This window comes from Penicillium canescens (assembly GCF_028828765.1).
Source record: "Penicillium canescens strain IBT 15451 chromosome Unknown utg000009l_segment0_segment0, whole genome shotgun sequence".
Lineage (NCBI taxonomy): Eukaryota > Fungi > Ascomycota > Eurotiomycetes > Eurotiales > Aspergillaceae > Penicillium > Penicillium canescens.
In genome coordinates this window covers 654,167-679,280 of record NW_026703971.1, presented here as the reverse complement: position 1 = coordinate 679,280, position 25,114 = coordinate 654,167, and the positions used below count along the sequence as shown (strand labels likewise).

The 25,114-nt window shown below is 48.8% G+C and overlaps 3 protein-coding genes across 3 annotated transcripts; 1 reads left to right on the top strand and 2 right to left on the bottom strand.

Annotated features, from left to right (window-relative positions):
- On the top strand, positions 1-3,248 carry N7446_011855 (uncharacterized protein; the record flags this gene model as incomplete). Its single annotated transcript, XM_058520597.1, has 4 exons — positions 1-12; positions 73-1,806; positions 1,854-2,129; positions 2,181-3,248. The coding sequence occupies 4 exons, from the start codon at positions 1-3 to the stop codon at positions 3,246-3,248; spliced, it is 3,090 nt and encodes a 1,029-aa protein (XP_058366883.1).
- Positions 3,249-8,230: 4,982 nt separating this feature from the next.
- N7446_011854 (uncharacterized protein) lies at positions 8,231-12,162 on the bottom strand (the record flags this gene model as incomplete). The annotated part of the gene is made up of 3 exons (XM_058520596.1): positions 8,231-9,810; positions 9,883-10,338; positions 11,019-12,162. The coding sequence occupies 3 exons, from the start codon at positions 12,160-12,162 to the stop codon at positions 8,231-8,233; spliced, it is 3,180 nt and encodes a 1,059-aa protein (XP_058366882.1).
- A 2,493-nt stretch (positions 12,163-14,655) lies between these two features.
- Positions 14,656-16,239, bottom strand: N7446_011853 (transposase; the record flags this gene model as incomplete). The annotated part of the gene is made up of 3 exons (XM_058520595.1): positions 14,656-14,672; positions 15,100-15,675; positions 15,798-16,239. The coding sequence occupies 3 exons, from the start codon at positions 16,237-16,239 to the stop codon at positions 14,656-14,658; spliced, it is 1,035 nt and encodes a 344-aa protein (XP_058366881.1).
- Positions 16,240-25,114: the final 8,875 nt, after the last annotated feature.

The following is a 25,114-nucleotide window of genomic DNA, read 5'->3' as shown; positions in this document are numbered from 1 at the left end:
ATGCAGTTCAAAGTAAGAAATAGACTTCCCTGTTCCCCTTGTGTCCTCCGTAACTAAGTAATGTATCCAAAGCCTTTTGCATGGGCCACTTTGCTATTGAATCTCAGCGCACTCGTGGATGGGGCTTCCTCACAAAGCCGCATCAACAAGAGCGTTCAGAGGTACACTGGCCAAAGTCACCAGGCCAAGCCCAGCAGCAACACATATCAAACGGACTTTGACGGTGTTACATGGGATGAGGACAACTGGCTCCTTACCACAACCAACCTGGAGCAGGGTCGCTTCCAGTCACGTGGCTCTATGGCCAACGGTTACCTTGGTATCAACGTTGCCAGTGTTGGCCCTTTCTTTGAAATGGATCAGGCAGAGGATGGCGGTGATGTGATCAGCGGCTGGCCTCTGTACTCTAGACGCCAGACATTTGCGACTATCGCTGGCTTCTTTGATTCTCAGGCTCATACCGACTCCGACAACTTTGACTGGCTGGCCCAGTATGGCAGCGACAGCGTTATCAGCGGTATACCCCACTGGGGTGGACTGGTCTTGGATCTCGGCGACGGTAACTACTTGGATGCCACTACCGACAAAAGCACCATCTCGAAATTCCAGTCGATTTACGACTTCAAGGCTGGTATCCTGCAGTGGACCTACCAGTGGACACCGCAAGGTAACAAGAGCTCCTTCCAAATCACTTACCGCCTGTTCACCAACAAGCTGTACATCAACCAGGCTGTGGTGGACATGGAGGTGGTCTCCTCTGCTGATGCCGAGGGAATGATCGTCAATGTTCTTGAAGGTACCGCGGCTGTGCGCACTGACTTTGTTGAGTCCGGCGAGGACAGCGGTGCCATCTACACGGCTGTGCGACCCAATGGAATTGCCAACGTCACTGCCTACATCTATGCTGGTATGGACGGCAGCTCGGGCGTGGACATGTCGTCCGCCAAGCTTGCCTTTAACAAGCCGTACGTCAGCACCAACGCCTCGTCTATCGCCCAGTCTGTGGATGTGAAGTTCCAGGCAGGCAAGCCGGTGCGCGTCACCAAGTACGTCGGCGGGGCATCTACCGACGCTTTTGCAGATCCCAAGTCCGTCGCTCAGCAGGAGGCCGCTGCCGCAATGAAGAATGGCTATGCCAAGTGTCTCCGTTCGCACGTCACCGAGTGGGCCACCGTCATGCCCGACAACTCGGTAGAGAGCTATGCATCCCCTCAAAATGGCACTCTGCCCGCGGACATGCACATCATTGATTCTGCTGTGATCGCCGTGACCAACACCTACTACCTGCTACAGAACACTGCAAGCAAGAACGCCATCAAGGAAGCTAGAAACGCTCCCGTGAATCTGGACAGTATCTCTGTGGGTGGCTTGACTTCGGACTCCTACGCTGGACAGGTCTTCTGGGATGCTGATGTCTGGATGCAACCTGGGCTGACTGCCTCTCACCCCGAGGCCGCCCAGCGTATCACGAACTACCGTGTGGCAAAGTATGGGCAAGCACTGGAAAACATCAAGACTAAATACGCCGGCTCCCAGAACCAAACCGACTTTTCTCCTGCGGCAGCTGTCTACCCCTGGACCAGCGGACGATTTGGCAACTGCACGGCCACCGGTCCCTGCTGGGATTACGAGTACCACATCAACGGTGATATTGGCATGGCCTTGGTCAACCAGTGGGTCACCAGCGGTGACAACGACACCTTCAAGGGAAGCCTTTTCCCCATCTATAACTCTGTTGCCACTCTGTATGCCGACCTGCTGCAGCGTAATGGGTCGTACTGGACTCTGACCAATATGACCGACCCCGTAAGTTTTGCATTCGCTTTTGGTCGGCAAAAACTGACACTATATAGGACGAGTATGCGAACAATGTCGATGCGGGAGGTTTCACTATGCCCCTCGTCGCTGAGACTTTGTCGTATGCCAATGCCTTCCGTCAGCAGTTTGGGATAGAGACGAATTCGACCTGGGACGAGATGGCCGCCAATGTCTTGGTTCTCCGTGAGAACGGCGTGACCCTCGAATTCACTACCATGAATGGAAGTGCTGTGGTCAAGCAGGCGGACGTTATTTTGGACACTTACCCTCTAGACTACGCCACTCAGGACCCGTTGAACGACCTAGACTACGTGAGTTGTTCAAAGGTCAACGCATGACTTGGGGCCTAACAAGTGTAATAGTACGCCAACAAGCAGTCTCCTGATGGACCGGCTATGGCCTGGGCTATCTTCTCGATCGTGGCCAACGAGATGTCGCCCTCCGGATGCTCGGCTTTCACCTACGGTCAATACTCGTACAAACCATATGTCCGAGCTCCTTTCTTCCAGATGTCGGAGCAATTAATCGACGACGCTGCCATCAACGGAGGCACCCACCCGGCGTTCCCGTTCCTGACTGGTCACGGTGGTGCTAACCAGGTTGCCCTCTTCGGCTACCTGGGACTGCGTCTGCTCCCCGACGACTACTTGCACGTTTACCCCAACCTGCCGCCCCAGATCCCGTACTTGAAATACCGAACTTTCTACTGGCATGGATGGCCCATTGATGCCTGGTCCAACTACACCCACACTATCATCAGCCGGGCCACCGATGCCCAGGTTCTTGATACCGCGGACCAGCGCTTTGCCAACCAGACGATCACCGTGCGCTCCGGCACTAAGACAAACTTTACCATGTACAGTCTCCCGGCATCGGGCTCCCTCGTCATCCCCAACCTCCGGACCGGCTCACGCGATACCATCACTGGTAACCTCGTCCAGTGCCAGCCTGTTCAGTCTGTGAACACCTTCCAACCGGGCCAGTTCCCTATTTCCGTGGTGGATGGAGCCTCCTCGACCAAGTGGCAGCCCGCCTGGGCGGCAAACATGAGCGCTGTGACTGTCTCGTTCGGCTCGGAAGCCGGCTCCATGGTCTCGGGCTTCTACTTCGACTGGGCCCAAGCACCTCCCGTCAACGCGACGGTCATCTTCCACAACCAGACTCTCGGTGACCCTACCATGGCCTACTACAGCCAAAGCTCGAACTATCAGATTGTGGCGTCACTTCACAACATCGCTCTTTCTGACCCCTACAACCCGCAGACCACCAACCTGGACGTCATTGCCATCCCTTCAGGCAACACCACCAACGTGACGCTTGCCGAACCCGTCCCGGCTACTAAGTATGCATCTCTCCTGATTGTCGGCAATCATAGGGCAGGGTCAGAACTCGACCCCGTCTGGTTCCCGGATGGCCAAGCGGACGTTTGACGTGCACGCTGCTGCGGCTCTGTCGGACTCGAGTTCTTTCATACAGCGCCGTAGACAGATCCCTCCTTGAACTAGGACGACATCATTGGGGATTGGTGATTGATGTATGCATTTACAATACCGTATATTTTTCAGAACACGCTCTTGATTTACTACTGTTGGTTTTCGTTTATAGAAATTGCACAATGCACTTTAAGCACCGAATCCATCAATCAGCGAATCACTAAACCTCGAATGCGAGTTTGTCAATACTTAAAAAAATCTATCAAGACACATTAGATGAGCTAGCGCGGACATTAGGTGTTGCCTTGAAGCCTGGTGCTACTTGGAGGCTTGAGACTGCTGATGTGTTCCGGTGGCTTCTAGATGTGTGGGATGATTATCTGGATCTCCTAAGACAGGAAGCACCGATTGCTCTGATTATATTTGGATATTGGTGTGCATGTGTTCGACAGATTGAGTGGATGTGGTGGATGGAAGGTCTCAGCCAGCGCTTAATGACCCAGCTGTTGTCTGTACTGGACCCAAATATCGAGAATGGCTTTGGTGGCCCCAGGAGATTATCAATGGGACTCATGTTGCATCGCCTTGAACACGAAATACGAAGTCATGTCAGTAAATAAAGAGCCTACCAAATGGACCGCCCTTTGGCCAAATACAACAGAGGTTATAAATGTGTACACGGTGCTAAGAAGTATTGGACAGTCTCTATACGAAAGCTTCGAAGCGAGTGTACCCTTTCATGCATTGTTTTCGCCCTACCTTGGCCTCTCTTTTTTCGCCTCATTTTTGCCCAATTTTGAGTGTCTCAGGTTAATCATATAAGTTAGATCACATAAAGGTAGGGGAGTGAAAGGCCTTATGACTCCTGCTGTAGATTTCCTCTCCACTTACCTTAGACAAGACGAGCTTAGAACACACTTAAAAGACACTAGTTGTCACTATCCGAGTTTAAATTGGATAGGAAAAGATACGAGACGAACGCTGAGACGGATATGCCTACCCCGACATCGAGCTCGATGCAGAGGTATCATACATAGTCAGGGAAGACAAACGAGAGGGAAAAAAAGTGAAAAAGAAGATTACCGACTATCATTAAGAAGGAGATAAAACTTCCATATGGGGTCCTTCAAAAGCTGGCGAAACAGTTCATCAAACCACCCTGCAATTTTCGTAACCTCAGTGACCTAATAGGTAGCCGCCACTTCTATATAAACCTGTCTCGGCCCACAGCCGCACGTTGAAGGCATTTTCTCTCCCCAAGTCCAAATCGAAACAGAGGTGGAATGCTCGCCCGGGAGTGTGACACCAGCCCCATTCTTGAGGCGGTTGCCGTCAAGAAAATCACCCATGCACGTATCCAGCCCATCCATAAATGAGAGCCCGTTCTTGGCTGATTTCCCAATGTAAACTCCATTCCTGTATTATCCTGTTCCTCGACTGAGCATGACTTTCTTCCATTGACTGGCTGAGGCTACTGTAGGCCTGTTGAACGCCTCCGTTCCAGGGCAGAGCTGCCTCTGCTGAGAAGAAGCCGGACTATCTCCTTCTGTTAGGTGCGCGTGGCATAATACAAAGGCGTCCGAAGATGCCTATCTGGGACGTGGATGAACCATTGCACCCATCTAGTCTACTATTATCTATTTATCTATATAGCGTTAAGTACCCCCGATTATCGTTTTCTAAAACCTCAATCCTTATACCCTTTTAAGGTTATAAAGCAATCAATCTACCCCGGCTAACTACCATGCATTTGTGTGTTCATTTCATCATCATAATCCAACGCCCTAGATATCTCATACATTTAGGTGATAATTGGTCTAATTCAATGATGTTATGAGTTGCAAGGCTGTAAAATACTGATTACCACGGATTTGTACGCCAAGGGCTGAGTATGTTGAGAGAGAAGATACGAGACGCAGAGTGATACGCTTTTTGACAGTAGGAATAAGATAAATTGGCGATTGGTAGTTGGGATAACCTCTGGGTGGAATAATACTTTATAGCCTTCTTTAGAATTACATCTAATACAAAAACAGTTGGATCTCGTCCTCTCTGTATAATATCAGGAGTCCTCAGTTATAGCCTCAAGCTATCACCCCCATCCGTCAGACCACTAGCACTCTCATATTGCGGTTCCACCGTGGATCTCGTGTTGTTCCGTAGCTCAAACCCCTCATGATCGGACCTCGGGTGGCCGGGCTCATAATGATCTCGCTCCTCCCATCTTGTGATCCCAAATGCATCCAGAGAAATATGATAGGCTGGCCTTGACGCTATAACTGGCGTCCGTGAGGAATGGGTATCACTCAAGGAACCACTATTCAACCAACTACCACCAAGTACCTGCCGAACAAGTGGCCTGAGCATGGGGAGGCAGACTGTGATCGCTGAACAGCAGAGTTCTGTTTGGGTTAGGACGACTTGAAATTACATTCCAGTCAGCTTGGCCCTTAAGTACATAGTTTAATGGGGGGAGAAGGAGGCATACATCCTGTGACAGCATTCTGAGTCGAAATCATGATAACAATAAACCGAGCAAGGCCCGCAAGGATCGTAACTAGCCCGATGGCGAAAATCCCCACTATCGTACAGAGTTGAGGTTTCGTTACATGCAGGTTAGGGAGGAGGAAGAAGGGCAGAACGAAGACTATTTCATCAATTAGTCGCAATCAAGGATAAAAAATTAGAGAAATAATCTCGTACGTGACATCTCTCCCGTAATATTCAAAGCCCAGAATACACTGAATGTTTCTCTATTTGCAAGTGAGCTGCATGGGTTTTGTGGATTCCTAAGAAACAAGGAGGTAAGTAACTTCAGCTTCGTAATCAAATGGAGAGCAAACTAACCAGTTTATTGGAATCGGAATACACCACGCAAGAAGGATGATAAGCGACGTAATGAATGCAAGTATAATGTATATGGTTACCATCCATAACGCGACGCGCAGCCGAGGCATAATTGGGGGAAAGAGGTAGAAATAAAAAATCACCATGCTGAGTTTGGTAAAATATAGTCCTGTGATCCAGAAGAAGGCGCTGACATAAAGAAGCTGCATTCATGTTTAGAGTCTGTTGGAGCGTATATATAATGGCCTCACCTCTTGCGAACTGCCCTGTTTCTGGAGACCATTCATAAAGCCAGTTCTAGATCCACTGTTCACTATAATAGTGTACAAAATAGTTGATACAAGTATAGAACACCAAGCCGTTACAACGAGGCCCTCTGCGAGCAGACTCGGTGTCTTTCGGAGGAAAAGTCGGACATATAACCGAGCTGTAACAGCGAGTGTGGCAAGGAAGAACAGAACCCAGTCTGTTATCTATATATTATTAGTTCTACACCTTAGTTATTCACTTCGAAGCCCGAATGATAGCTTGGGACAGAGGAACTTAGGAAGTGACATACAAGTATGGTAACTGACTCAGGCCTAGGCATGCTTCAGAGTGATCTGCCATTCGTATTAGATTAATAGACTCAGAATAGAGAAGAAAATGCGTCCCTTGTCCACATTCTTCAACATACATATCTGCTATGCTTTCATCGGTGTGGGCACAGTGTGAATGAATCGAAGGCGGTTCGACACACGTGAGCTATTTCTTGACCGGTCTGAGCTCTCCTAACCAACATTCAAAATCGTGATCTGCAATCTGCTGGATTACAGAACTTCACTAGCTCCTTAGCCTTTCTCATCTTCCGTTAGGAGCTGTTAGTGAGATTGTCCCGTAGACACTCAGCGAGATAATATAGGAAGAAGTCGCGTAGAAGTTGATGACAGATTCGCGTCTCCAGCCAGGCTTTTTCTTTGCCTCGAGGTAATTTTGACGGTGGGAAGTTCGATCCCCATAAAAGGAGAAATCTATGGGATGTCACTTTTTACCTGTCCTCCCCCGAGATTTGCCAAAAAAGGAACGGTCTTGATTGGTGGGAAATCCGTATTGTATCGATCAGAACAGGTTTACAGCCTCTTTACTGACTAGTACCCGGGTAATTGCGAAGATACTAGAGATCTGCATCCACAAAGGAAGAGATGCCGGGGAGTGGTGATGTCAGCGGGGATCTAGATCTATAGATAGCCATTGAGAGGACTGTGACGCTAACATTCCCGTCACCTCCGCAGTCACGTCAGAATTTCGCTCCACTCAATAACATCTCGAGAAATCATTATGGGCTAGACAATCTGTTGTCAGCTATTACATGATTCCGTCAAACCTTGCCTGACCGTCGCTCTCACATCGCACGTGACGTGACGTGACTAATACCTAGGCATCCAGCTACAGTAGGAACTTTTAGTTATAGTGTCGTATTTTCTGACTCGCGAGCACCCCTAAGATTTGCTAGTCTACCAGTGATTATAAGTATTGTACCAGTCACGACCCACTCGAGTACTAGACCATATCAGGAATAACAGGAACCTGGGCTTCACGGACTCCATCAAATTTCCCTTCTTGTATAGCTTCTGTTATTCTAGGTAAATTCTGTTGGGTCACCCCGAATTGCTGCCGGGACACCGGACCCGGCCATAGCGTCAGTTAGTCAACTCCCTTCCCAAAATTGCTTCTGAGACACCCAAAATACGCCATTACTGCTCCTGTGTCCTAAAAGCGTGCCACACATCACGTCTAGGGCTCCGAAAGGAATAAATGAATGCGAATATAGGGCATATTCATATTCGCACCCCGCGAATATGAATAAATGAATATCGTTGTTGAGATAGGTAGTTGTAGTGTTCTTGTTGAGGTTGCTATCAAAAGTGGGAATCCCGTCTATTTAAATGTCCATCGCTAGTCCTGCCATAAGCTTTGACCACCGCGATACTCAACACTCCCACTCGATGGCCACCATCACCAATGGTGTCAGTGACTATGTGATCGCGGTTGTGACGGGTCCCATTAAAACCTTCAAAAACTTCATTTGAGAAGAAAGGAAGGAAAGGGTACCCTGCGCCTTAGTCTTGTTCAATACAAATAAGGTGTAGCAATCACTCAACGCCAAGCCCTTTCCGAAACCACTCAAATCTTTCCCGAGCAAGGGGTTTGGTGAACCCATCAGCAATTTGTTCTGTGGTTGGGATATATTTGAGCTTCACTGTTCCGTTGTCTTGGACCTCTCCCTGCCACTTGCGTTGGATTTCCATATGTTTTGTGCGAGAGTGGTATTGTGGGTTCGAGGAGAGAGCAATGGCCCCTTGGTTATCCCCGCAGATGATCGTGGCGTTTAATCCTTGATTCATATTCAATTCGTTGAGAAGCCTTCTCAACCAGACTGCCTCTTTGGTGGCTTGTGTCTGCCCGAGAAATTCGGCTTCGCACGTTGAGAGAGCAACGACGCCCTGGCGTTTCGATTGCCAACTGATGGCCCCACTTCCAATATTGAAGAGATACCCAGCTGTTGATCGTCTCGTGTCACGACATCCTCCCCAATCTGCATCTGTGAAGCCTTTCAGTTTCTGAGGCTGACCCTTGTACGCGAGTCTGAGGCTCTTGGTTCCTTTGAGGTACCGCAGGATGCGTTGAGCGAGTTTTATGTGCTGGGGCCCAGGATTTGCCAGTGACCTACTCGCCACAGAGACTGCATACGCGATGTCCCCCCTGGTTCCAAGCATGATGTACATCAGAGATCCGACCATGCGTTGGTAAGAGGTCCTCTGATCTGGAGGGCACGTGTAGTCTGGACTGTTCTCTGGAAGCGGTGAGGTTTCTATCGGCGTGCCGATGGGAGCGCAGTTGCCGATATCAAATTGATGAGCAACCTTGTCAATGTATGCTTCTTGACTTAGGGACAGTTTCCTGTTTTGGCGGTCCCGCTGGATGGATATCCCAAGGTAGTAGCTGCATGGGCCCAGATCTGTCATCTGAAAACGGTTCCTTAGGCTCCGCTTGATCTTCTTGATCTCTGCGATACTCGGACCCACGATCAGGAGATCATCAACATATACCGCGATGTACATATTGCTCCGAACGAAGATACCAAGATCGGCGGTGATTGGCTCGAAGCCAAGACTGCGCAGGAAGTTCGTGAGGGTCTGGTACCAGATGCGAGGAGCCTGCTTTAATCCATAGAGGGCTTTTCGAAGCTTGCAAACCCTTGGGGTGCCATCCGTCATGTGATGGGGCTGTTCGACGTAGATCTCGTGGTCTATATGTCCATACAAGAATGCGGTTTTGACATCCATTTGCTCGATCTCGAAGTCCAGGGCCGCTCCGATTGCGAAGAGGGCTTTGTAGCTCATTGGCTTGACAACCGAGGCAAAGGTTTCATCATAGTCAATACCGTCTTCTTGTGTGAAGCCTCTCACCACCCATCTGCTCTTATGGCGGAGTACTTCCCCGTGAGGTCCTCGTTTGAGTTTGAAGACCCATTTTCCACTGAGAACTCGCCGGTCTTTGGGGGAATCAACAAGCTCCCACGTTTTGTTTTGCTTGAGTGAGTTCACTTCTTCAAGCATTGCAATTTTCCATTCGAGCCAGCTTGTGTCGTTCTTCGCTTGATGCAGATTCTTTGGCTCAGAGGGTTCTGTTTCCTCTGCAGCTACCGTTAAGAGTGTTGGGATGATGTTCTCTTCGGGTATATTCATTAGTGCAAGCTATTCTTCGCTCTCATCAGACGTGTCTAGTGTGACTTGTGGAGCACGAATCTTCATTTCAGGGTGATGATCTAGTGCTCCTTGTTGCACTTCATGAACTGGGTTGTCAAGTTCAAGTTGGAGTTCTGGATATCGTTGCCATTCTCCTGAACTTAGCCCTTGTTGAGCGTCGTCTTGTTGCTGGTCGCCACCGGGTGGTGAGTCAATCCCAAGGACAGAATCCTGATAAGCAGGTGATAGGGGTCCGAGGGCATCGTCACTCCGTATGGACGACAAGGTCCTGTCTCCCTGTACAGCAACAGCTGGCTGCGAGTCTTCGTTACTCGATTGAGACGACGCTGGGGTTTGCGAGTTATCGTTACTCGGCTGGGTAAGCACTCGCGAGTTATCGTTACTCCGAGGCAGTATGTGCGAGATATCGTTTCTCGGCTTAGGTAGGGCCCGCTCCGATGGTGCCATTGACAATTGGCGCCCCGAAGCAGGCACGGATGCTTGCCAGATGCCTACCGACGGTTGATTTATTAGTCCCACCGTCTCACTCCCCCTTCGGCAGCAGCCGTTGCCTCAGGTAAGCCGTCTTGTCTGGCTCCCACATCTTCTATAGTCTGTGTGGAGGGAGCTGTAAGGACTTCGTGAAATTCGGCGTTTGGAGTCCCAACGATTCTTCCGTCTTCCAGGAGGATACGGTAGTTGGTATTTCCTTCATAGCCTAGCAAAATGCATGGCCTTGTTCGCGGATCCGTAAGCTTCTTTCTTTGCTTTGGCGGGATCAAGTATTCCCCTTTGGATCCGATCACTCTGAGTCGTGATAGGTCAGGCTTGTCGCCATACCACGCTTGGTACGGAGTCATGTTGAGCTTCGATGACGGCGACCGGTTGGAGAGGAACGCTGCGGTTCGAGCAATTTCCGGCCAGAATGTAGACGGCAACCTCGCATGTGCTAAGGTAGGCCTAACCCGATCATAAATTGTCTTGTGGGCTCTTTCAGCGACCCCGTTCTGCTGGTGTTGATCCACTCCTGTCACCTCAGCTTGAATTGCCCGCTTGAATTGCGCGCGAGAACAACATGAACTTCATCTCGTCTCCCACATGTTCAGATATTCTGTCGAGACGTATTCGCCTGCATTTTCGTTCGGGGCGCTCATTGTGGTCGAGGAAGAACCGTAGTGATTCTATGACGAACTCTTGTCTTCGTGGTATAGGGATAATCTCGATCCAGCCCGTGAAATCGTCAACGATGGTGAGCCAGTAACGACTGCCGTCAAGCCCTCGTCAAATGGCCCTGCAACGTCAATATGGAGGAGCTCCATTGCGTGTTCTCCTCTCCTGCTATTTCCTGATCTGCGGTGGGGTTTTTCGATCATTCGCCCCTGCAGACACGAATTGCATGGATGACGTGGCTCCATGTCCCGAACACCGTGAGCCTGCTTTTTGAGTCGCCGAAGATTTGCATCACTCATATGAGCAAGCCGATTGTGCCACAGAGACATTTGCGGGCTAACATGGTAAGAGGGAAAAGTCAGACTTGTCCACAGATCGAGTGCGTAGACTCCATGATATTCGTTGGCAGTATATAGATTCTTTTCGTTTGACTTGTTGCGAATGATAGCACTCCGGCTTGAGAATTCGACCTTTGCTCCTCGTTTGAGAAGCTGGAGCACCGATATGAGATTGGCGTGTGCAGATGGAACATAGAGGACGTTATCAAGCACAAGCCATTTCTTTCTGCCGCGTACATTGCAAAGGATATTCACTGTTCCCACTCCTGAGGGAGCCGTTGAGGTGTCAACGCCTGTAAGTGAGGGGCCATGGTACTTGGCCATTTGGACAAACCTCGAGGCACTATTGCAGACGTGCTGAGCGCATCCACTATCCACGATCCACGCGTCGCGAATAGAGAGGGTTTTTATCGCCATCATTATGGGAATATGGTCGGACAGGGCGAAATTGCCCTCGATATCGTTTCCAAATGCTTCGTTGACATCTTTCTCGGAGACTCTCGTCGCCATGAAAGTTGGTTTCTTTGGATCCTTTGGACCACCGGCATCATCATCCTCGTCATCCGTCGAAGGCCGCTTCTTCAACTGTTTGCGTGTGCCCGTATGCATCCTGCCTGGCTTTGGCTTCGGTCCATCTCCGTCTTTCTGTTTCAGTTTCGGATTCTTGGTGAAACATTCGGAGTCAACGTGATAAGGTTTTCGGCAGAAGGAGCAATATGGGACGTTATCGATCTCGATTCGACAAGTAGTTCCGTCCGACGACGGGATGAGTTTCTTATCACCTGGCCCACGGACTAGAGCAAGAGCAGGAAGTGCTTGCGTCTCCATTCCAACAGGCAAATCGTGGCAGGTGACCACAACACCACAACGCCCGGATGGAAAGCACTTTAGTATGATTAGAAAGCTCGCATCCACCAGATTCCAAAGCTAGTTTTCCTTTTACATATTATTGAAAATTAGTGACAGGGAAGTGAAATACTCTCAGCCAATAGAAACTCGAACGAAAAACCCAGACGAAGGTCACGTGTAGGAAACTCAAGACACAAACAACCAGCGCCACGACGCTTGTTGTACCTTGAATATAGCATCATTGGAATCAAAACAGTAGTCTTCTTCCGCAATTCCTCTATCTTTTAATCGCCCTCGAAATTGGTGGCAGGATAGGGCGGATAGTGGTTCAGCCAATAGAAACTCGGACGAAAACCCCAGATGAGTCACGTGCCATCGCATCTACTGGCCAGGCTCTGTTGTGCTGGGGTACAAACAGGAGGCAGTTGTTGAGATAGGTAATTGTAGTGTTCTTGTTGAGGTTACTATCACAAGTGGGAACCCCGTCTATTTAAATGTCCATCGCTAGTCCTGCCATAAGCTTTGACCACCGCAATACTCAACAGTTCGATTCGATTCGATTCGTGCGGAGCGGTACCTTGAATTAGAGATTTGTTCGCGAGAGTTCGAGGGTATAGAGTGTTGAATTTCAGCTCGTTCTTTTGCATTATTATAAATATCCTGGAAGCGATTACCCTAGAAAAGCAACTAACTATGAAGTATAGCATAATCAAAATATCCCCGCCAGGCGATCTCTAGCGACACCCCGCACTTTTGATTGACGCTGCGTCACCTGGTCTTCAAAACGACAGCTTTTCCGGAATTCCTCATTTTTACCACCCTCCTCGATATCCATACAGACAACGTGCCTTCTAGGCCTTGATGCCATCTGTACTCGTGCTATCTGGGTTAAAGTTGGCTATGCTTGCAAGATGTCGTCAGTTGTGAAATGTTCGGCCGAGGGATGCCACGTCTCCTCCGGATTGGGCGAATACGACTCGATGGTGCTTAGGCTCGGCTTTTCCAAGTGCTGCAAGCACCTCGAATTCGAATCGAACGAGGTCACGACGCGGATCGAATACAGTACTCAGCAGTTGAACGTGGACATGATTACAGTGGTTTTTTACGATATTGGTCTGAGCATGGATGGTCAGGTCGAACAATTGACCGCATTTTCTCTCACTGGCGAAATATTCTCCTCTTTCATAAAAACGACCCTCAGGGCAAACAAGAAGTCGGCTCAAAGGAAACTCCCGAATGACCTCTACAACGCGTTGTCAGAGGAACCCAAGGTTGCGATGGAGAGGTTCCACCAGTGGATCAAAATGATACACTCTATGAACACAAGGGGCAACTCAGACTTAAGGAATGTTGTACTCACAGCGCATTTCGGCTCCTGCCACTACCACATATATTTAGGGCCACATTAGAAGGACCCCCATGGAAGCTATTCGGACCCCTTCTCTACCCGCTAAACCTAACTAGGCCTCATGCAGTAATTGTATTTCCAATGCATTTAATCGGTAAAAATGCATGCATTTCTTGGCAATATAGGATGCCCCGAGCATCGGAGGTCTCATGGATCTAAGGTACTTCCATCTACTATGCAGCCCCCTAGTAAAATTAAGTTACCTTCGTACTCTACCATCGACCATGCTAACGGCACGGCGCTAGCCCCGAATAGGAAATAGATGCTGATTTTGAAAACTCTGCGGAAATGAAGGAATCCAGCTATTCTACGTCAAATTTCGTAAAAAAATGGAGTCAATTTTAACGTATTTACAAATTGGGAGATGTCCAATGCTTCCTGAGACTATTCATAGCCCTTTCCGACGCTTCCTGAGCCGATAGGACCAGGCATTCTCGCCCTGGGACGCCGATGAAGCTATTCCCAGTTCCTGAGATGCCGCGGACGGCGTCAGAATGCTTGCAGGCAGTGCCTGGGCCGTAGACGAAGCTATTCCCACCCGTTTTGTGCCTTCACGCCCTCGTCCTCGGCCTCCACGTCCTCGCTGAGCCGTAGATGAAGCTTCCCCCGCCCGTTGTGTGCCTCCACGTCCGCGTCCTCGCCCGCGTTGTATCCGCTGCCCTTTCCGTGCTTCCTGAGCATCCACGATCTCAAACTGTAACGGGTCACGTCGGGTAGGGTGGTTTAATGCGCCTTTGGGCCGACCGCGGCTGCCGATGAGGATCTCGGGCTCGTTGAGGAGGTGGAATAGGCTGAGGGCCGGCGCATCATACTCGTAAAGATGCCACTGGCGATGGAAATCGGATAACTTGAGGGGATTCGCAAAGACATCGGCAAAGCGAAGCTTATGGATACAGGGAAGCCCTGTAGCCTTGCATCCAGGCGAGCAACCAAGCGAATATGGTCTCTTTCCCGGCTCTTTATCGGGGAAATGAGCGTCAAATAGACGTAGAACCCTCGATATCGCATGCCGTGAGACTATTCGCTGTACATCTTGCACCAATTTGCGTGCCATCGCCGTCGACTCAGTCGGAGCTCGCGTCTTCTCATCTGTAATAGCTTGCTGTGAATTCTCAAAGTGCCTAGTGATGACGATCTCGAAGCAATGAAGGACGGTGAAGAGTTACGCCTAGCACCCTGAAGATCTCTCTTAAGGACTGCATGAGCGCCCTCTACCCGCGATGTAGACGTCTCGCCGAGGTGGAAGAAGCAGTTAGTGAAGCACCGAAGCACTTGTAGACTAGACTCATTGATCCACTGCTTCTCGATATACTCGAGAAGCTCAGCGAAGATCGGCTCCTCATAGCAGCTACAAAGGTAGCGCCACTGCTCTCTCATACGACGCGTATTATCGGCATGGAGGACCCGAGTCCACCGCTGTAGCATTTTCTCCCAGAAAGTTGTGACGTACTCGATGTAATCCTGGCTTGCGAGCCTACCGGCGGCGATCAATGCCTTCGTATGCTTACCGATAGCTGGCATCGCCTTCGACTTAATATTCGTATTGACATGCCAATGGCAGATCAAGGAACCCGTCGTCGGCCAGACAGCGGCAATCGCATTCAGGAGGGCCTTCTCTTTAGCAGTGAATACCGTGAGGGGATTCCCAAGGTCATACTCGTCGTAGACGCCCTGTAGACACCGTAAAGCCCAGCTATACGCGTCTTCTCGCTCGCTCGGTAGGAAGACAAATGCGACCGAAAAGGACCTCCCGACCGAGTTGATTCCAATGATATCAAGTAACGGCATGTTAAAGCGGTTGGTCTGATACGTACAGTCCATCCATAGCACGTAAGGAGACTCCCGAAGCTGCGCAACGCTAGTACGATGTATTGCGAAGACTCCCGACACTGTCCTACCGTCGAACTGGGTTGTATGACGGAGATACCACTCTCCGCGCTTCGGTAGCTCCTCGAAGAGGGCCTGGATAGGGGTCCGGCCGGCGAGAAACTCGGTGATAAGCCTCTGAGTACGGTTGGTGATATCATGCTCCCTTAACTGAGCGCCCTGTCCAGCGAGAATCGAGAGGATCTGGCGGGGAGGCACTCCATGACGTATTAGACGATCGACCATAGCTTCATTACGCCGGAGAGCAAGCCGGCGCTGCGCAGGATGACTTGATAGCCTCGACGACGGGTGGTTATGCTCCCCATGGTCTACCTGCAACCTCCAGTGCCCAGTCGGCTGGAGACAGAGACGTAGGCGATACGAGCACGCGGTCGCCGCCCCGAATGTCTGTCGGGACGAGGTAGGGCGTCTTCCGGACCGTCAGGAGTATTAGGGCGAGGGTCTGGGCGTCTCCCACGGTCGCAACGAAGGACAACAAGGTAGACAGCTTCATTTCCGAGTGCTTTAGAACCGCGGGATTTCGAGCGGTGCTTAACAACCGCATACCCAATAGACGCAAGAGAGTCATTGACCGCATCGATGCCGTCCTGGGCAGTGTCGAAGAGCTTGCCGTCTTCAATTGTAGGTTTTTCCACCAGTTCGAGGTCGATTTCGACGGGACCAGGGGTGAAATAGCGAGATGACGCCGGCGAAGCTGCGAGACTCGAATCCCAGTCAGTGTCATTTGCTTCAGGGGTTCTAGAGGCGGATCTTGGAGCCATTTCGACGGTTTTGGAAGGAGAATGTCAACAAACAGTAAGGTGGTGGTTGTAACGCCCTCACGGGGCCAGCATCGCTATTTGTGAGCTGAAAATTTCAATATGGGCTGAATAGCCATTTTTGGGCGATCAAATAATTGTAGAAATTGGCAGCGGGTATATTGGTGATGTTGTGGTGTGTTGAAATTGGCGAAATGCATGAAGCCGAAGACATGGAGTTGGCGATACCCTAAATTATGGATTAGGGCTGCCACCTATTTAGGACTAGCGCCATGCAGTTGGCATGGTCGATGGTAGAGTACGAAGGTAACTTAATTTTACTAGGGGGCTGCATAGTAGATGGAAGTACCTTAGATCCATGAGACCTCCGATGCTCGGGGCATCCTATATTGCCAAGAAATGCATGCATTTTTACCGATTAAATGCATTGGAAATACAATTACTGCATGAGGCCTAGTTAGGTTTAGCGGGTAGAGAAGGGGTCCGAATAGCTTCCATGGGGGTCCTTCTAATGTGGCCCTATATTTATTAAGAACAATGCTTGGCTGTGGCGTTGTACCCCCTGATTTCAGGCTCGCGGACCCCCTAGCGCTTTTTATGCTGATTAAGGGATCTGATGAGGACGCGGGCATTGCTTTGCTAGTGGCTAAATACGCCACTGGATGCAATATGATCCAAATAATGCCGACAATGATGCGCGGGCACTGAGAACTTTAATCATGACTGTATTCCCGGAAACAAAGGCGGCTTGCTACGCATTCAGTATCAGCTGCGAGGAATTTTTGGAGAGGACTAGATTGAACGAGCTGGAGTTTGGTCACTTGGGGTACATCATTACCCGATGGGAGAGGGAGCAATTATTTGCGAGGAAAGTGGAAATTTACTTGGGTGGCGAGATAGAGCCAACGGAGTATAAGTGTCGAAAATCAGCTAACACATTAATTGCATTCCTTTCGCGAATTTGAGGGGAACGACTCCAGAGAAGCTGCACTGACCGACGCGAAACCAGTATAGTGTCAAATCAGTGAGTATTAAACCTTCTTCGACCTTTTCGAAGCATATGTGCCATAAGTTCTCGAAAGAAAGATTATGTAAAATTGAGAAAGAGAGAACAAACCCAATTTTGTCAGCCTTCATTCAGGCGTCGTTCAACATCGGTATAGTTTGAGACCCGAAAGATGTTGAAATCGTCCCAAGGCCCTTGCTGTCTCGGTTTCAGCACCGGCGTTGTAAACCATGTCTCTGACGTGTTAAGATCCTTCACTTCGACATGCAAATCGGCAAGTATTTTGTCAAATCGAAGCACCTTAATGAACACATCCAAAAGTCAGCTAATATCGTGAGGGCACTCGTATTATAACTTACTTCTCGAAAAACTTGTGTAGGTCAAGTATAATTATTCTCGCATCCTAGAATTTTAGACTGCAGGAGCATTCCAGTTGTAGCACAGAGAAAATGTCAGTATCGGGTAAGAATACCATGAGCAAATCCATGTTCGGCGGCTTGATTCTGTCGTTGCCTGTCCGGAGCCAGTGTTATCATAACACTGGCACTAACCCGCGGGTAACCCTCATAACCCTGCACCTAACCCTCCGTTTGGGCGGGTCAGGTTCCAAGATCCCGACCCTCAATGAGGGTTGGTCCGACGACCGACCCTCATGAGGGTAACCCGCGGGTAAACCTGAGGGTCGACAAACATGACAAACAGGTAAAGAATGTGACTCGGGGTCAATTGCATAAATTATGTAGGACAGGCTGTATTCTCTTGTAATTGTAAACTAAAATTTCATTACCCTATAGTCTTACAGGAGAATTTAGTGCATATCATAGGTTTATCTTCGAACAGGGCTTTCGATGATCAATTGTTTATATTATAATTAGATTCGAATACAGGGCTCTCAAGACTCAAACTGTTAAATTATATACCCGTCCAGTAGTCTCGACCTTTTCCGCATCCTACCTGATACACGATGCTGCGTATCAGGCAAGGGTGATGGCGAGTTCTCTTCTGGATCCGCAAATTTATCGGCATTGGCGTCTTCCTCATCGTCAAAAGTGACCGCCGGCCGCTTCCCAGCAGCGACCTCTGAGAGTGGTAGTGCGGCCGGTATATCAAGGTACATCTCGACGTCTTCCTCGGTATCACTGATGGCCTCGGAGCAATGTATCTCGATATTGAGTTCTTCAGACGTGGCTGCGATCTCTTGCTCTGAAAGATACTCCTGGAGAATCAGCCTCTGTTCCTCCTTGATATCGAACCTTGTTGTACACAAATACAACATGATATCGCGAACAGTTTCTGGGTTCAACGAACCCCGGCGGTAGTGGCAAACGTCCCGGGCAGAGTTGAAAAGACGCTCAACTCCGGCACCAGTCGCTGGAATAGACATCACATCACGGGTAATGCTTGCAAGAATAGGGAACTCCTTCTCATGATTTCTCCAGAAGATCCGAGCGGATTCATCGATAGTGTCTAAGAAGGTTAGTTCCATAATTCATTTAGTAGGCTTACTCACTCACCACTCTGAAGATATCTAGTAAGTTCATCGTATTGCGGACCGGTTGATGGCTTCGAGAGATCGCGCCTACAAGCCCTCTCGAGCGCTGATTTGTTTGTTGATAGCCTGCTATCAGACTGTGTCATATCAGATGGTATACGTAGGCTATATCTCTCGAACAGAGACTGAAGGCTCTCTCGGTATTCCTTTTTGTAGTCCTTTCCTGAGTTATCCGGGGCCCAATCACTTGTTGAAAAGAACTCCATCTTATTCGACGGATCCAAGATTGTTCCAATTGCATATAGATCACCTTCGACATTATCTGTCATACCGTAGTATTTCGATAGTTTATCTTTCGCGGCCTCAAGGGAGGAAAGCATCAGCTGTTTCCAAGCCACCTTCTTTCGACGAAGCTGACGTATAGATCTTTCAAGATGATCAAAGAGCCTATTGTAAATACTAAAGACGAGGTGAATACTCGAGTCTTTAGTTTGACAAACTAATGTAGTGAACGTGAAGAAGGGCTGGAGGATATAAAGCAGATAGTCAATCTGTCGCCACCCCTCTGCACTTAATGCAAAGTGGGGTTGATCATGGTACGAACAGTACTCGTCGAATGTAATGTGAAGCCCTTTCGCCCGTCGGAGCATAAGAAACGTCGAATTCCATCGCGTACGGACGTCCTGGATTGGGACAAGCTTTTGCCCATTGGACTGGAGATTCAAGAAGGCTTCCTTACGTTGAGGGCTTCCGTTGATATAAACCGCAAGACCTCGAACCTATAAGGATGGTTAGTGGATTGTATAAGATTATTAAATAGAAACCTACCTTGTTTAGAGTATCGGCGATCTTATGTTTCTGCTGGCGCGCACGAAGTAAACGTACACGCTCATCAGACCATACTGATTCGGCGGTGTCGTTCTTCGGTGAAGCCTTGATTTTACCAAGTAAATCAATCAGACTCAATTGAATAATATGCGCAAGGCAGGGCACTTGAATAATCGTAGAATCTGTCTTCAGCTGTAGTTCGCGGATTGAATCATTCACTGCTGCGATAAGCGTCTTGTTATTAGACGCATTATCAGTTGTCACCGCCAGTACACGATCAGTGATTTGGTGCTTTTGTAGAATCTGGAGAACAACCTCACCGAGGTTTACGCCAGAATGAGTTCCAGAAAGGGGCTCAAACCCAAGGAGGACCTCGCGATACTCCCATTCCTGGTCTATAAAGTATCCTGTTATAGCCATGAATGCGTCCTGGAATGGTGAAGTCCAACAGTCAAGCGCAAGTGATAGTTTTGCACTAGATGGGAGCCGTTGTAGTGTCTCTTGTTGATACTCTATAACGAAACTCCGGAGGCGCTCGCGAATCACCTTTCTCGATGGAACGCTTGGTGGTGTGGGTGCTAGCCGTGCGTAGGAAAGGAAGATCATGGAATTCTTGATGCTCGAGGAATCGGAAGGGTAATTGCGATGTAGTGATAAGATTAAGAATCTTCTGCTCCCATGTTCGTTGGGTGAAGGTAGGCGCTGGTCTTCTCTCGGCCTAAGGGAGAGTGAATTAGGTATTAGTATTGACGTTGAATCTAGGCTAGTTCGAACATACCGCGTCACTGAGTAGTTGATAGATACTACTAGTACCCTTCTTCGGTAGTCGCTGTCGGCACCTTGGTCCATCGAGATGTTTCTGCATCGTCGACGTTCCAGTATGGTTCGTAGCTGGATGCGCGAGAACTGTACGGCAGTGATTGCATATAACGCCTGGCTTTCCATCTTTGGCATTTGCAACTTGTTGAAACCCTTCCCAGCATTTTGCACGACGGCTACTAGGGCTTATGTCCCAGTTAATTCGCTTTGACTTACCGTAGTCAGTGTGAAGCCACCACTTAACGAATTCTGCAGACATCGCTGGTATGCAGATAATGAACTCGTTGATACAGTCGGGCCTGATTCGCGGAAGGGTATCTGGGGCCTGAGATGCCGTACGAATTTGAACTCGATTATCCGGAAGGTCTAGTGCTGAATCAAACTGGCTTTCAGAAGGTAACTGACTCTTGCTTTGGCGGTGGGATAGAGAATCGTCAGGAATAAGGTATTGTAGCGCGTCTAATGGTAACCCGTCCTGAGTATCGAAGCTAGACGATGGGTAGACGTCGGAGAGCTGAGACATCATGGATTTAGTAAACCAGAAGATAGTGTATTGACTGAGGAGGGAGATAATAGAGAACTTACTGATTTGTTTGTGCGAAAAGACGCGCGATGTTCTTGGGGTATCCGTTTGACCCTGTTGTATATGCTGGAATTGATATATCGTTTTTTGTATCCACCTATCTATATCTGATTCGCTAGTATAGTGGATAACCCGGGAATTAACCCTCCCCGCACCTCAGTACACCTCAATACACCTCAAAGAGACCCTCTATTACCCTTGAACGCACCGCAACGCACCTCAACACACCTCAAAAGGACCCTCAATTTCAGAAAACAGTCTTGATCAGAATGTCCAAGTCCAACAATTAGAACATTTCAAACGAATTTACGATATACCTATATCATTTGACCTGAATTCTTAATAGCAAACTGACAGAAGAAGACATAACGGTTCAAGTAATAAAAAAATGAGGGGATTCAGACTACGTCTTCATAGCTTTCTTGAAAAATAGTTGTTCTACCTATGAAAATACACATGCTTTACAGTGTCCACGATATATATATCTACAACCTTACATACTGTTTTGTTGATGACCTCTGTTGACCACCCACTACATCGATATTATCGAATATTACTTGTAATTTGTAGGTGACCATGCCTACTGTTTACTTTTAGATGACTATTTCTTCATAACTTATTATGCTGATAGAGTATTCAATGGAATGTGTATAGGTTGACGGAACAGCCGTTAAAATCAGAGATGAATCATCCATTTTATCCAGCCAGAAGAGGAAAGGCGTCGAAAAATTATGCAAATGCGGGTTTATGCGGGTCGATGAGGGTTACCCTCCATCGACCCTCCCGACCCTCAGGGTTGGTTGAGGTGCGAAAGTCTGCACCTGCACCTCTTGAGGTGCGGTGCAGGTTCTGAGATTCCGCACCGCGGGGAGGTGCAAAGCCAGGTCTAGCCCTGACTGCACCACCCCCGTGGGATAGGGTCGGTCGTCGGACCAACCCTCATTGAGGGTCGGGATCTTGGAACCTGACCCGCCCAAACGGAGGGTTAGGTGCAGGGTTATGAGGGTTACCCGCGGGTTAGTGCCAGGTCTAGGCGGGGCCCACTTTTTATGTCCCATAGTTAAGACAAAGCCCTAACCTGAACTCTGGCAGAGTTCACCCACCCCCGTGGGATAGGGCGGTGAGACGCCGTGGATGGTCCTGCCGAATACAAACGGCGAAGTCCAGTTCAAACAGACGTGGGATGGCGGGAACCGCGGGACGGAGAATGAGCACGACTACAGCGTGACATTCTGGTCGAAGAAGCGCGAGATCAGCATCCCGGAGCGCGTGCAGGCTCTGGATATGCTGCGAGACCAGGTGGTGCCGAAGAGCATCTCCAAGGACCAGCATTGGATTAAGGGCGGCTTCGTTCCCGCAACGTTAGGGGCCGCGAGTGGGGTGGAAACGCGGTCGTACAAGCTGCATAAGTACACTAAGCCTCCGGATAGGAGGACGTACAATGGGGCCAGGGTGGACACGCAGTATTGGCGTCGTTAAGTAGGGCTGACGGTGGGGGGTATCCGTTCCTAGGTGGCTATGTATGATGGACAAAGTCTGCGCAACAACAAGGCCCGTTTCGGCCTTCCGCTCGCCATCTCATTGTATACCGCAATAACCAATGAGACGACCACCACGTGATCATGCAAGTAGTAGAAAGGTCGACAGTCGACAGGTAGAACAGTTCTACTATTCTACTTTCTACTGTTCTACTTCAGAAGGACTCAGGATATATAAGGACACTCATTCATGTATCTAGTTCAGTTCTTCGTGTTCAATCATACATTGTTACTTGTGTCTACTGTTCAGAACCTTTGGTGACTCGTACAACTTGATTATAACTTGACAGCACTACGAATAGACCTATACCCCGGTATTGGTTAGTTCGGCGCTCTATCTGGCATCGCTCCTCGATACCCTCAAAAGGACTTAGCCCGTATAAGGCCTGTCAGGCAACGGAACGGTCGAGAGACAGATCGTTGACGTTGGGAGCAGAGAAGCATCAGGCAAGTATAACCCAGGAATCTTCTAACATAGCGACGACCCGTTAGTCGTGCGTAACACCAGACTACACCCACCCCCGTGGGATAGAGAGCCCTAGAATTAACAAGCGCTGTAGTACATGGGTTCGTAAAACTGCACCGGTTTCTTTTGCTCGCTTGCTCTCCGCGGCCCTCTATTGATCACCACCAATAAGGTTAAATGGCGCCATTGCTCTGGCTCGATTCCCAACGTACGTTGATATTCCACCGTGTTTTAGAGATGGGCCGGGCAGCAACTTGACTTTATATCCGAGAAGGTCTATCGGAGAGTGTGCTACGTTAGATGCAGGCGATTACTGACTCTAATGGAGGGTACACTGAATAGTAGTTACAATAATTGAATAATTGAATGGAATTTTTGGTGCAGCAGAATAATGGCAGGAAATAGCGGGGACTGAGAAGTTAACAGACACGGTGCCTGTTTTGGTCTAGTGGAACCCTCAGCAAGAGTAAAAGATACGCTAACCACATTTTGACATCCCAGTTCTCTAGCTCATACTATATCTGCGTGGTTCTTTACCATGACTAGATTCCACAAATTCTATAATCGAGATGCAGTTGGAGGTTGCATTCATCTATCAAATCAAGTTTGATAACGCTCCCAGGACCTATCCACATAGTGGGAAGTTTTCGAGGGAAGCAAGTAGACATTCACGTCGATAATGCGTTTGTTGTTCACAGTACTAGTGAACCACAGGAGAGGTGGATAGCAAGTTCCAAAGTTCTCCAGTCTCGCCCGAGAGCTCGGAATGGAGCAGAGGTGCTGAACTAATTTCAATCCAGAGACTTTGGGGGTGCGAGAGTATTAGGAAAATGCACGGACCTTAGATCTAGGTGGAGAAGGTAATGTTGTTTAACCAATCCTATTCAATCAACCAGACTTTCTTCAGAAAGAACAGCACGCAATGCACTTCGCATGCTTTCTCCCAGAATAGAAATGCAAGGCCACTAGAGAATGCTAGATGCCTCAGAAAGCTTTCTAGCATTTACAATGACCTACAGGGAGGACACCAGTGAATATCGGTAAAGACAGCAATAAGCGCAGTTTCTTGTTTGCTATAAGAACTTGAATAGAAGACTTGCGCCTCTGCGCATTGCCTCTATAGCTATTAACGATTTACTAAAACGAGGCCGGCTCACCCTAGCTTCCCTATGGTAGTTCGCCCGCGGGAGGAAATCGACAAGAGACCTTCCATACTTCAAGGATCCACGACCTTGCACAAGATCCATTGTCAGGAAAATGGTGATCAGCATCGTATTGACCCAAACGGTACCTCTGGGATTCTAGAGGATTCGATACCAGGTATTCTCGAGGCTATTTTAACCCCCTCGATCCCAGTAGATAGGAGAGGGGAATCAACACTCTTTTGATCTCATCATTGGGGTAGTTCCCCTTTTTTGATTGGGTTGCGCCAATCTCCTAGTACATCCATTGTATTTCCCTAGCTATACAGGATATTCCTGTCATCCATCAACATCCAACATCACAAGGTCACATGGAGCAATTTTTGGAAGTCAACGCCCATCGATTTCAGGACCGAAATACTACACTCCGTGGACTCAAGTACGGCATCAAACTTCTCATTTTTCAGTCTATCTGCGCTGCGCTGGAGTGTCCTCAATCTTGGTATTGGTATACAGTGCATTCCGATCAATAAAATACCAAGATCTTCACGAATCGAAAGTATCCCTTGAAAATTCGACGTGGGACGAGGTGTTGCCAATTTCGGTCTAGTGGCACTCTCAACAAGAGTAAGAGATACGCTAACCATATCTGGCCACTTTCGTCGACAGGGCTGTATATCGGCGGGACAGCCACTAGGGTTACCGAGTTCTTCTTCCCCCCATACCATACGACGGTCTGGCCCTTCTCCAAGGTGGAGAAAGGAGTAACCACGAGCCAATCATAAGTTAGAAATGCTTTGCTCCCAGAAAAACGAAACTGGCAATGTTCACCTGTTTTATTCTTGAGCAAATTCTAATTTAGAAGGTAGCTTTGTTTCTCTCTGAAAGGTCAGATAATCATAGTAACTAATAGATAATATATGGGCCTTGAAATGTGGGAACCTAGAGGATCATCAAAGAACATGCAGATTCCGATGGGAGCTGGTACAGTCTCCCTACGTTCC